Here is a 12,395-nt window from a genome sequence, read left to right as displayed (position 1 = left end):
TTCATGCTCTGCCTCCCTGCTAGGTGGAAACACCACGACGGCAGGGCCTTGGGCTGTGGTGCCCGTCACTGTACACCAGGCACTTAGCTTGGCACACTCGGTACATTTTATACTGACGCTGTAAGTGGAACACCAGTTGCACTTGATGTAAATAGAAGGCAACCTTGAAGTTAAACCGAATGAAAATAAAAGGATGCTATCAAAGCCAGCCCCATGCAAATGACTGCATGAACTCTGAATCAAGGTTTCGCTCTGCAGTTGTTAAAACGAGAGGTTAGCAGGGGTTAAGGCTGGATTTGCACCATCTACTCTGGTAGATGGACCTGTTCAGGTTTCATCTTTGATGGACCTGAAAGACTGGAGGAGAACTTGGACAACTTTCTAAGTCTGTGCTGGAAACTGCAGCAAGTAGCACCTGTGAGCATCTCCCATATATCCAGCCCTGGGGGGGCCCTTCTGCAGACAATGGACACCACTTCACTTGCTTGCAGAAATCCAAGCCTGCAGCCTATGTAGCTGACTTCCTCTCATGGTGACAGCCAGGGCAGTGGCTTGAAGGAACTTATCATTCATTCATCAAACATTCTTTGAGCACCTACTCTCTGCCCGGCCCTGTTCTAAGCACTTGGAATGCGTCAGTGAGCAAAGCCAAGGTCCCTGCCCTCACAGAGTTGATGTTCTAGAGCAGAGAGAGACAATGAACAATAAGTATAACAAATGAATAAGTTACATCTATGTTGGGAGGTGAAATCAAGCGCTACAGAAAAGGAAAGAACACAATCAAGGGGCTCACAGTCCCAGAGTGGTGGGGGATTCCATCGCAATTTTAAATAAAATGGTCATGGTAGGCCTCGTGGAGAGGCTGACGTTGGAGCAAAAACTTGAAAGAGGTGAAGGAGTTGGCTTATATGGATGTCTGAGTGAAGAGTGCTCTGGGTGGTGGGAACAGCCAGTGCAAAGGCCCTGAGGCAGGGCATGCCTGGCATGGTCCAGAAATAGCAATGAGGCCCAAAGGGATGGAGCAGAGTAAGCAAGAGGAAGAGTGGTAGGAGAGACAGAGGTGACAGGGATGAGATGTAGTGGAGACAACAGACCCTGTGGACTTCTTGGCCATTGTGAGGCCATTTGTTTAGAATCTGAGAAACTGGGGAATCATGGCAGAGTCTTAAACTGAGGATGATTCTGATTTGATTGATGTTATTAAAGGGAACTTCTGACTGTGGCATTTTGAGAATGGATGGGGGACAGGGCGGGAGCAGGAAGAGTGGGGAGCAGGCCAGTGAGAGATAATAGGGTTGCCGACCAAGGGAGCAGGGGAGGGGGTGAGAAGTGGCCAGATTCCGGGAATGTTTTGAGGGCAGAGCCAACGGGATTTCCTGATGCTGTGAGGGAGTGACAAGCCTCAGGTGACTTTAGGCTTTGACTTTGGTGAGTGGCAGGTGCCATTCCCTGAGATGGGAGGACTGAGGGAGGAACAGGGGATGGGGTAGGGTGGGAGAAGAAGGGATCAACAGTTCTGTTTGGGGCAAATGTGAGATATTTGGTCAACATCCAAGTAGGAAGTCAGGCTAGCCGTGGATACATGTATGGCACTTGAGAAAAATGGAGACTGAGATATAAATGTGGGGGTGGTCAGCGCATGGGCGGTATTTCATGAGATGGGGTGAGCTCATCAAAGAGGGGAGTGAAACAAGGACTGGGCATGGGGCCCCCAGTGCACAAGAGACTGAGACAGATCAATGGGGAGGTGTGGCCCAAGAGCTTACGGTCTCCTGAAGGCCAAGTGCAGAAAGTGTGGGAAGGACATGGGGTGGGTTGGTGGGGGGCAGGCCAGCTGACTCAGATGCTGCTGGTGGGCGAGAAAGCCTGGGCATCGCCCATTGGGTTTAGCTGTGTGGTCATGTGACCTCGAATGAGTGGTTTTGATGGCACAGTAGGGGAGGAAGTCAGGTTGCCATGGATTTTAGAGAGAAAAGGAGGAAGGGAATTGGAAATGATGGTTTTGAAACTTGTGGAGTCACAGGCTTCCTTGAGACTATGCACACAGAAAAATGCACCTGAGCTCACTATTTGGCATCTACTTTCAGGGAGTCCGTGTTCCCTGTGAAGCCCCCGCGGTACAGACCACGGATTCGTAGGCAGCTGGTTAGAGGTGCAGTAAGCAGACGAAATGATGGCCCCTCAAATATGTCCTAATCCCCAGAACCAAATGCTACCTTATGTGGCTACAGGGACTCTGCAGATGTGATTAAGTTAGGGACCTTGAGATGTGAGATTCCCCTGGATTATCTGGGTGGGCTCTATGAAATCACAAGGCTCCTTATAAGAGGGAGGGAGAAGGGTCGGGGTGGAGAAGGCATGTGATGATGGATACTGAGGTTGGAGAGATGGGCTTTGATGATGGAGGAAGAGGCCACCAACCAAGGTGATCACTGCAAGTGGACAAAGGCAAGGAAGTGGATTCTCCCCCACGTCCAGAAGGAACCAGCCTGCTGTTCCTTGATGTTAACCCAGTGAAGCCGACTGCAGACTTCTGACCTCAGGACCATAAGAGAAAAAAATGTGTGGTGTTCGAAGCCACTGGATGTGTTAGAGCAGCAGGAGGAAACCAACACCAGGGCTGAGAGATGGGCCAGCCACCCGGTCTTCTCATGAAGATGGAGATGCCACAGCCATTCACGGAGGCTCATTCCAGCCCGAGGTCAGGATGCAACCCAGAGTGGACCAAGAGGGCCTGCTATAGAGACAGCGCAAATCCCAATCCTTTTGCCAACTGGCTAGGGGGAGGGGTGTCTTCACACACCCCTCCCTCCCACCTTAGTTTCTGCTCTGAAAATGAGGATAAAATGATATTTTACAGATTCATCACTACACCCAAGTTACGATTTATGAAGTGGTTGATGCACACTAGAGAGTCTTACAAATTCTGGTCCCTTTTCTTGCCCCCAACTTGGCATTTCTTCAACATTTCCACAAATAATAACACTACCTGCTCTGGACCAGCTGCTGAATCACAGGATTCCTTCCTGTGACTGGGTTAATCTTTAAACCTGGACCCCATCCTCTCTTTACCCAGGGACTAAGTCCTCTAACTCTTGGCACCTGCTTCTCCCATTGCAGGGTCCAGATTTTGGCTACGTGACTCGAATGCCCCAAGCAGGGAAGGTGACTGACCTTGACTCCTTTGGGAACCTGGAAGTGAGCCCCCCAGTAGCCGTCGGGAAGAAGGAGTACCCCCTGGGGAGGATTCTCATTGGGGACAGTGGTTACCCCAGGTAAGGAGAGGTGGGTGGAGAGGGCTGGCCAGGTTCCAGGGATGCAGAGGAAAAACAGGCCAGAGCAGAAGCCTTCCTACTTGCTCTCAGCCCAAGAGGGCTCAACACACTTGAAGGAGTGTGAGAAAAACCAAAGTACCCAGCAAGAAATAGAAACTTAGGGGCCCAACTGTCCCAAGTTCAATTTCCAGCTCTGCCACTTACACTCTTTCGGTCAGTGACTATTTTCTGAGCACCTACTTTGTGCCTGGCACTGTGCTAGGAGCTAGGAAGGAAGGCAGCCACTCTTCTAGTGGGAGAGACACATAACAGAAAAGTAAACAAAGAAGATAATTTCAAATAGTGAAGAAAACATGAAAGAGAGAGGCAGAGGAGGAATAGGAACTATGTCAGTCAGGGTGACCAGGGAGGGTCTCTCTGGGGAGGGGACTTGTGAGCTGAGGCCTGATGACAAGGAGGATATGGCTACATGGAGATCTGGGGTAGAGGGTTCCTGGCAAATAAAAGAGCATGAGCAAAGGCCCTGAGGCAGGGATGAGCTTAGTGGATTCAAGAAGGTGAGAGAGACTAAAACAGACTGACCATGAGGAAGAACAAAGGGCTAGATCACTAAGGACCTTGGAGGTCAGGGCAAGGAGAAAACTGAAGCTCAGAAAGGTGAAGGAATGTCCCCAAGGCCACACGGCCAACAAGAGATCACTGACTCAGTGCGGCCAGCTCCAAACCCCATGTTTTCTCCCAACACCAGCATCTAGGCTGAGTCAACAGGCAGTGATTTCTGGGGCTAAGCTCTGGTCCTGCTTACCTTCCTGACTCCATGCCTCAGTTTCCCCCAGTAAAACTGGGGATGGCAATTTCTACATTCCTCAGTTGTTAGGAGATATAATAAAGGCATGCCTGGGCCCTGGATCGCTTCCCTGAAGGAGAACCCTGACCCCTTGGCCAAGTCCCAGTCTCCCCAGAGACTTCCTTGTTAATTCCCACCTCTGTTGACTCCCCCACCCCCACCTCCCCGTAACACTTGTGTAACCCTGTGTTGGCAGCAAGAAAAGCCAGGAGATGAACCAGGCCCTGCAGGATTTCCTCAGTGCCCAGCAGGTGCAGGCCCCTGTGAAACTCTATTCCGACTGGCTGTCTGTGGGCCACGTGGACGAGTTCCTGAGCTTTGTTCCAGTGCACAAGAAGGTGCAGTCTTGGGGGAAGAAGCCACATGCCTCCTTCCTGGGTTCCCAAGCACAGCTCTGCCCTCTGCCTAGGGGAACTGACCTTACATGCCTGACTCTGTTTTTCCCTCACCCCCAGGAGGGGGCATGGAGGAGGTGGCCAGGCTGGGTCCAAGCCCACACTTCTTGCACCCTCAGCAGTACCCTCTTTCTTGGGAGCCCCAGGGAGAAAGCTGACCTCTGACCCCAGGGTTTCTGCCTCCAGGGCTTCCGGCTGCTCCTGGCCAGCCCCAGGTCCTGCTACAAACTATTCCAGGAGAAGCTCAAGGAGGGCCACGGGGATGCTCTGCTGTTCCAAGGCGTCAAAAGTAAGTTGACCATGCCTTGTTCTTTTACCTGGGAACCTTCCTCTGCCTTCACGTGGTCTCCTATTGCCAAATGGAATCATTCAGGCAACAGATATCTTCTGAGCATCTACTGGGCCCCAGGGATGCTGCGTGGACTGGGCAGAATAGCTCCCTGTCCTCAGGACTCACAGTCCAGGGGAAGTGAGCCAAGGAAACAACTAAACACAGGGGCTTTGAGAGGTGTCTGGGAGGAGCTCAAGGAAGGCTTCCCGGAGGAGGCAAAGATCAAGCAAGAGCATGAGGGATGAGTAGGAGTTGGTTAAATGGGGCAGTGGGGTGAGAGGAAGAGACATATTCCAGACAGAAGGAACAGTGAGTGCAAACCTGAGGTAGGAGAAAGCAAGATGTGTTTGGGGACCTGAAAAAAGGTCACTCTGGGTGGAGCACAGAATGAAGTTGGTTTGTTTTTTTTTTCAGTAAAGTCCACAGACACAGGCCAGAGTCAGAGGTGGAAGTCACCATGGCCGAGAGTTTTCACCTAATATCTGTAAATGTCATGTCGCATCAGGCAATGGTCAGACCTCCATTTGCCCCTCAGGAAATGGGATCCCTTTGGAGATAAGAGAATTCAAGGGAGTGAAGGTGACCCTTTTAAGGAGAACCTATCCTGATAAATTATTTATTAAAAGCGTTTGCCTCCCCATTGCTCATAACAAAACTATATGTTAGGAATCATTGCTACCCACATTTTATAGATGGGAAAACTGAGTCCCCATTGTACCTTCTGGAAAGAGGGAAATGGACCTCTGAATTCATCTGCTTTTTTTTTTTTTCTTTTTCTCCATGACAGACAAAAGCCAACAGAAAATCAAGGACATTCTGTCAAACAAGAAATTGAGAGAACATAATTCATATGTGGAGGTACTGGCCTGGCCGCCCAGGAGATACCACATCCCGGGCAGACCTGACACCTCCCCCTCCCCGCCCCCGCCTTACCCTCAGCCACCCTCCTTGAGGTTAAAGGCACAAGGTCTGCCTTGTGCCTCTTGGACTGAGTCCAAGTCTTCCATGGACTCGGTGGTGAATGGCCTGGGATTTGGGTAAATGTGTGTGAGAGGAAGAGGGGAGTCACCATGACAGGAACACACACAAGGTGATGCACAGAAAGTGAGAGAGTCAGCAAAGCTGGAGTCAGGGAAAGACAGGTGAAAATCCCAGAAACAGAGGGACAGAGGCAAGTGAGAGGCCAAGCATAGAGTGGCAGGATAGGCAGGGACACAGAAGCAGAAGCGAGAGGCAGAGGGACTGAGCGCAGCAGAGGGAGGGAAGGAGGGAAGCAAAGGGATGCCCGTCACTGCCTTCCTGACCGTCTCTTTGGTCCTCCCCTTGTCCGGGCCTCTGTCCCACCGTCCCTCCCGCACAGCAGGCCCCGCCCCCACAGCAGGCCCCGCCCCGCCCCTTGCTGGCCCCGCCCCACCCACCGCCCGTCCCCGCCCCCAGAGTTGCATCGACTGGAACCGGGAGGTGCTGAAGCAGGAGCTGGGCCTGACGGAACGCGACATCGTGGACATCCCCCAGCTCTTCAAGCTCCAAAAAGACTTAACAGGGACCCTCAAGGCCGAAGCCTTTTTCCCAAACATGGTGAGGAAGTGGCCTTCTGAGTCGGCTCCCCTTTGTGAGTGGCCTTAAGTGGCTGAGACGCCAGCGGGGCTCTGGGTCCAGGAGGCTTGGTTGTCTCCGCCCAGCTCGGGGTTTACACGGCCCCGCCGGCTTACAAAGCCCCTTTAGGCGTCTCACAACCACCCCGGGAGTCGGAGACTACCATGGACCACCCTATAACAGATGATGCACAGGGAAGCCAGGTCTCTGGCACAAAAAACGCACAGCTGGCAAGAGAAGGTATTCAGAGCTGGGATTCAGACAGGGGGTCTGGCTGCACTGTCCCCTGTGGGCTTTCCTCCCGGCGGTGAGGTAGGAGTGGGGTGGGGGTGGGGGCAGGAAGAGGAGAAGAAGCAACAAGCAAAATGCTCTCAGGTGGAGTAAAGCGCCAGGAAGGGAATAAAGGGAGGGCACCTTTTCAGACCACGTGTCCCAGAAGTCTTCTTGGAGAAGGTGGGGCTGGAACTGCCTGGGCTAAGTGAGATTCACCTGCCTGAAGGATGAACTTGAGGGGGACCCCACCTTTGTTAAGAATTTTAACTGTGACCCCAGCACTGTCTTGAAGTCATTCTAGTGTACATTTACCAGCTCTCCCCCTGTTACTCTGTCTCTTCAAAGAACACCCAAGGGCCAGGCAGAAACCTCACCTAGTTCTGCCGGCGCCGCCCCTCCTGCTGCAGCTGGGGTTTACAGTTCAGGGAGGAGCCAGTAGCCCCTGGCACAGTGGTCTTCACACTGAGTTCTCCAGGGCTCTGGGATTCTAAGGTGGGGCCTCAAATACAGTAGTTTCAATTTTTTTTCTGTTTTATGCATTGAGGTGTTGCAAAAGATTTCGTTTAGAATAAAGGGTTCCTTGGCTAAAACAAGACAGGAGGGCATACCCTCCTCTCACTCCCCTCTGTGAGATTCCTGGGCCCCATGCATTTTGCTTTTTCTCCAGTTTCGCCCAGCCAGGAAAGAAAGCTGATGCTGATGGCTGGGGGATGAGGCATCTTAGGTGAAGTCATTGGCTGCCTTGAGGACCCACTCGGTGCCTTCATTGTATGAGGCCCCAGAGGGCCCTGGAGCCTGAGCCACGACTTTCCCAGGAGCCCAAGATGGGAGGTGGGGGCGTGAGCCTGGGTGCAGAACAGGTGGAGAAATTAACATGTTGTTCACCCGCTGTGGATAGGGGGCCCCTGAGGAAACAAAGCTGTAACCCAGATTCTGGTGACATGGCGATCAACGTTTAAAAGTGCCAGGCACTCAGCATGGGCTGCATCTGAGGGGTGACAGAGAATGAGGTGCCCCTGCAGTGACTCATAAGCCCTGGAGACTGACTCTGCGCTGACTCTGCCTGCTGGTGCAGACTCTGCATACGTGTTCTCATCTAACTGTCAGAGCAATGGGAATGGATTTGGGCTCTTTTTGCTGATGGGGCTCAGAGAGGAGAAGTGACTGCCTAAGGCCACACAGCTATGTCATGGTAGAGCTGGGATTCAAGCCCATGATGGCCTGGAGCCAAAATCCTCATCCTTTCACCTCACCAGGCCATCTCCAAATATAATGGAGGAAACAGTCATTTATGTAAGGTATATTGTATAGAAAGCGCCACAAAAGAAGTAGTCACTTACTCATTTATTCAACAGATATTTAAGTTCCTTCTATGTGCCAGGCACTGTGCTGGGAGCTATGGAAACACAGAGGAGGACGACTAATCGGGGATTCACAGGCAGCTCCCCAGAGGAGGTGGTATTTGAGCTGGGCCTTGGGGAATAGTTTGCCAGACGTGGCAGTGGGGAGGGAGAGAATTGTGTTAAGAACATGGACCCAGGAGTTCCCACAAGCTTGGGTGTAAGTCCTAGACTCGCTGGGTCGCCTTAGGTAGCTCACGTTACCTGTCTAGGCCTCAGTTTGCTCGTCTGTGAAGTGGGGCTGTTGTTTCCAAAGCTCAGAAGAGGAAAGGGGCACAGGCTGCATGCCACCACCCTGACCTGGGCTCCCCGTTCTCTGCAGGTGAACATGCTCGTGCTGGGGAAGCACCTGGGCATCCCCAAGCCCTTCGGGCCCATCATCAACGGCCGTTGCTGCCTGGAGGAGAAGATGTGCGCCTTGCTGGAGCCGCTGGGCCTCCACTGCACCTTCATCGATGACTTCACCTCGTACCATGTTCAGCAGGGGGATGTGCACTGCGGCACCAACGTGCGCCGGCAGCCTTTCTCCTTCAAGTGGTGGCACATGGTGCCCTGAGCCCGTCCCTCTGCCCTGTCCTCTCCCTCGAGAAGCTCCTGGTCAGAGGCTCTGGTCCCCTGCAGTGTGGCAGGGAAAGAGCTCTTGGGGACATTTTTTACCCCGGGGCAAGGGGGAGGGGGCACTCTCCAGGCAGCAACTTGATTCCCTCCCCTGTGCCCTGGCCCCTGGAACCCCCACCAAAGATCCCAAGATGGTCCTGGCACTGAAAACCCAGTTCTGTGAGAAGCTGCAATAAAGTCTAATCACTTTGTACGTGAGGTCAAGCTATTGCTTTCCTCCCTTCCTTCCTCCCTTCCTTCCTTCCTTGTCATTATCATGGTCAAACTGTTATAAACTTGAAGTTGCAATCAGGATACGTTGAAGGCCAACATTCCTGGTGTCTAAAATTTCCTATGATCTGAGCCTAATTGATTCTAAGCTTCCTGAGGAGATTTAGAGGGAAAATGAGGGAGAAGGGAATGGGCTGAGCCCCCACCACCGGGGTGCAGCACATCCCCAAGGCTGCACTGAAGTCAGTTCCCGAACTGTCAGCCAGATGAACAGCCTGAATCCTGAGGTCAGTGAATGTTCACTGGATGATTTGCTTTAATGTGTGTGCATGTAAAACGCACTGAAGAGTGTGTGTCTATTTCGTGGTAAAAAAAAATAAAATTGTAAAAAGTAGACTGGCTCACAGGGACACAAGGCAGGGACGAAGCAGTGTCAGCCTTGGGCTTCTCTGCAGAACACTGAGTGACGTTGATGAGGTTCGAGGGCCAAGGCACAGCATCAGAGTTGGATTTCCGTTCGTGTTGTCCTTTGAGAAAGACGCGGAACGCAAGGACCCAGAGGGAACGTGAGAACTGACTCCTGTTAAACACACTCAGACATCAGCAAAGGCTCATTGTCCTGCCCCTTTGTCATTTCTGTTCCCTCAGCTTGAAAGCCCCACAAAGTGAGCTCTGTCCCTCTTGTTTGCAGCTGCGCCACTGGACATGGCACGTAGTAGGGGCCATGCGTTTTGTGGGGTGAGGCTGTCAGTCCCCACTGTGTCCTTTTTGTCTGTTTTCTTCTTTGGCCCTGACATAGGGACTTAGATTCTTCAGCTGAAAATAAAACTTGGTGATTTGGGATCTCTAAAACTGAGGCCCGATTTTGGCTCCGTAGAGCCCAAGAAGCTCGGAAAACACCCAGAGATACTGTTTTCACGTGTGTCGTGGAGAACATGATAGTGGGGAAAGATGGTCACTCAGAGGCTCTGCCCTCACACGCACTAAGGAGACAGGGGTCCGTAAACTGGCCACAGTGTGCTTCTCTGAGGAGAATCAGCTGTCCCCTCCCACCCCCCGTTCCAGAATTTGCTGCAGCCAAAGATGCATGAGTGTTTCTTGTGGAGAAGGGGGACGTGCTCAAAACGAAGTTGGTGTGAGATCGTCTACAAACCTGATTAATAGGGCAGCCTGGTGCAGCGAACGGCGTAAGCAGACGAAAGCTGAAGGTTTTACCAGATTCCTGGGGCTGCAGAAGGCTGGAGAGACAGCTAATGGCTAAAGCAGCTCTTGCATAGAGGTAAATGCAGGTGAGCCTCCCCTAACTGTTCACGGGGGATCTGGGGCATGAGAGGAAGCACCCAGCTGTAAGCCCTACCAGCCCCATAGAGCATCTTATGATGCTTGGTGGCTCCCCTCTCAGCCCTGGAGGCCAGAAGTTCAAAACCCATTTCACTGGGCTGAAATCAAGGTGTCTGCAGGGCCGTGTCCCCTCAGGGACCCTAGGGGAGCATCCACTCTGCCTCTTCCAGCTTCTGCTGGCTGCCGGCATGGCCCGGCTGCCTCCCTCCAGTGTCTGTCTTACAAAGACACTTGTGATGGCATTTAGGGTTCTCTCAGATATTCCAGTATCATCTCCCCCATGCAAAGGTTCCTGGTCACATCTGCAAACTTAGTTACAACGGCAAAGACTCTCTAGATGAGATAACTCAGGTTCTAGGAATTAGGACCTGATATCTTTGAGGGGGCAATTATTCAACCTATAACATGTTAGGAGCCACCATTTGACAGCTGGGCAGGTAGAAGGGGAAGAAAGAAGCCTAGCGTGCCCTTTCCAGGGTTCTAAGCTTTGCACCTGCATTAAATCCTAACAGGAAAGAGGCAAGACTTAGCTTTTTTTCATTGAGATATAATTGACATATAACATTGTTATTGATTTGATACATTTATATATTACGACATGATTACCACTGTAGTGTTAGCTAACGCCTCTATCACATCACATAATTATCACTTCTTTTTTGTGGGGGCAGATTTCATTTTTTAAAAAGATATTCATGAGCATTTTATCGATTGATTAATTGATTGATTGATTTAATGGAGGTGCTGGGGATTGAACCTATGACCTCGTTTACGCTAAGCATGCACTCTACCACTAAGCTATACCCTGTCCCCTGATTTAATTTTTTAAACCAAGTTTGGGGCGTTTTCTTTTGTGTGCGGTTCAGATTTTAAACTTCAGAACTGAGATTGTTGGTGGTGACTTATGTCTGATTCCTGGAAACAGATTCTGAGATGGAGGTTTCTGGGGGTGGGGGTGGGAATGGCGAGAGGGTGCTTTTAGGAACCACACCTGGGAGGGAGTGTTGGGGTCCGCAGGAGATAATGAACTGGGATGGAGTGGCCACAAAGTCTGGGCCCTCAGAGTTGTCCTGAATTAGGACAAGCAGCCTGCCCTTTGTCCCCCTACCTTGGATGTCGCTGCCCCCAAGGAGGGGCTGGAACCTTGGGAGTTGACAGTAGATGATTCCAGGAGAGCAACTTGCTGTGAGCAGCCAGAAGCCAACACTTGTAGCAGCTGGGCAGTTGGTGCCTCCACTCTGAAGTGGGGTTAGATGGCACACCACAGTGCCCACCAGTGACCCAAAGTGACCATGGGACTTGATGACCTCATTGAGGAGCTGAGGGAGGACGTCCTACACTGAATAAGCATGAAAGGAAGTGTGGGAGTCCATGGAAAGCTGCCTTAGGGTTACAGACCACTCAGTTCACTGAAGAGTCCTGCGGAAGCCTGCTGGGTTAGCTTTTTAGGGGTGAGGGTCATTTATTCATTTGGGCCACCAGAATTTATTGAGTACCTACTGTGTCCAGGACACTTGTGTGGGCACTGGGGATTCAGTGATGAACAGGAAGCCCCCGGGAGGGGAGCAATACCGACTCTAGATCCCTGCAGGTCCATCTCGTGCCCTGAGAGCTCTCCATGCACCAGGCTGAGAGTACCCCGCCCCACTATATTCAGAGCCCTGCTCAAGGCAGGGCTGCCGGAGGGTGGGAGGGACAGAGCTCCCAAGCTGTTCTGCTGCAGAATCCCAAGCCCAGCCCTTGCGAGCTCTCCCCAGTCAGACCATCCCCTCCCTCCAGCCCACCTGTGGTCGTGTTGTGTGTAAGTAGATGGGCAGATGGGTGTGGCTGAACCATTTGAGGTGAGACCATACACATGCTGAGCTCCTCCTGCCAGAGGGGCTTTTAGGGTCTTTCTGGCCACCCCCTGCCTCCAAGAGCCCCCCAAACAAGCCACTCCTGACAGTTATGCTGCGTGCTTAAAACTCCCAAAGAAGGGTGTTTTTATTTTTAATACTGAATTGAACAAGCCTGGCTCCCCAAGCAGTCTTTGCTCAGTACCCAGCTATGTCCCCCAGGTTGTCACACACAAGTTACTCAACACAGCATCGTGTGTCAGGGCAAGAGACT

General features: G+C 51.9%; 1 protein-coding gene across 1 annotated transcript in view; it reads left to right on the top strand.

Annotated features, from left to right (window-relative positions):
• PADI4 (peptidyl arginine deiminase 4) overlaps positions 1-8,928 on the top strand; it is a 32,561-nt gene extending 23,633 nt beyond the window's left edge. The window contains exons 11-16 of the mRNA XM_010957468.3: positions 3,121-3,275; positions 4,319-4,460; positions 4,704-4,806; positions 5,636-5,706; positions 6,286-6,426; positions 8,440-8,928. Of these exons, the coding sequence (XP_010955770.2) occupies positions 3,121-3,275; positions 4,319-4,460; positions 4,704-4,806; positions 5,636-5,706; positions 6,286-6,426; positions 8,440-8,673 (846 nt within the window). The 3' untranslated portion in view covers positions 8,674-8,928. The remainder of the gene's footprint in view (positions 1-3,120; positions 3,276-4,318; positions 4,461-4,703; positions 4,807-5,635; positions 5,707-6,285; positions 6,427-8,439) is intronic.
• Positions 8,929-12,395: the final 3,467 nt, after the last annotated feature.

This window comes from Camelus bactrianus, chromosome 13 (genome assembly GCF_048773025.1).
Source record: "Camelus bactrianus isolate YW-2024 breed Bactrian camel chromosome 13, ASM4877302v1, whole genome shotgun sequence".
NCBI lineage: Eukaryota > Metazoa > Chordata > Mammalia > Artiodactyla > Camelidae > Camelus > Camelus bactrianus.
This window is presented reverse-complemented; position numbering and strand designations above follow the sequence as displayed.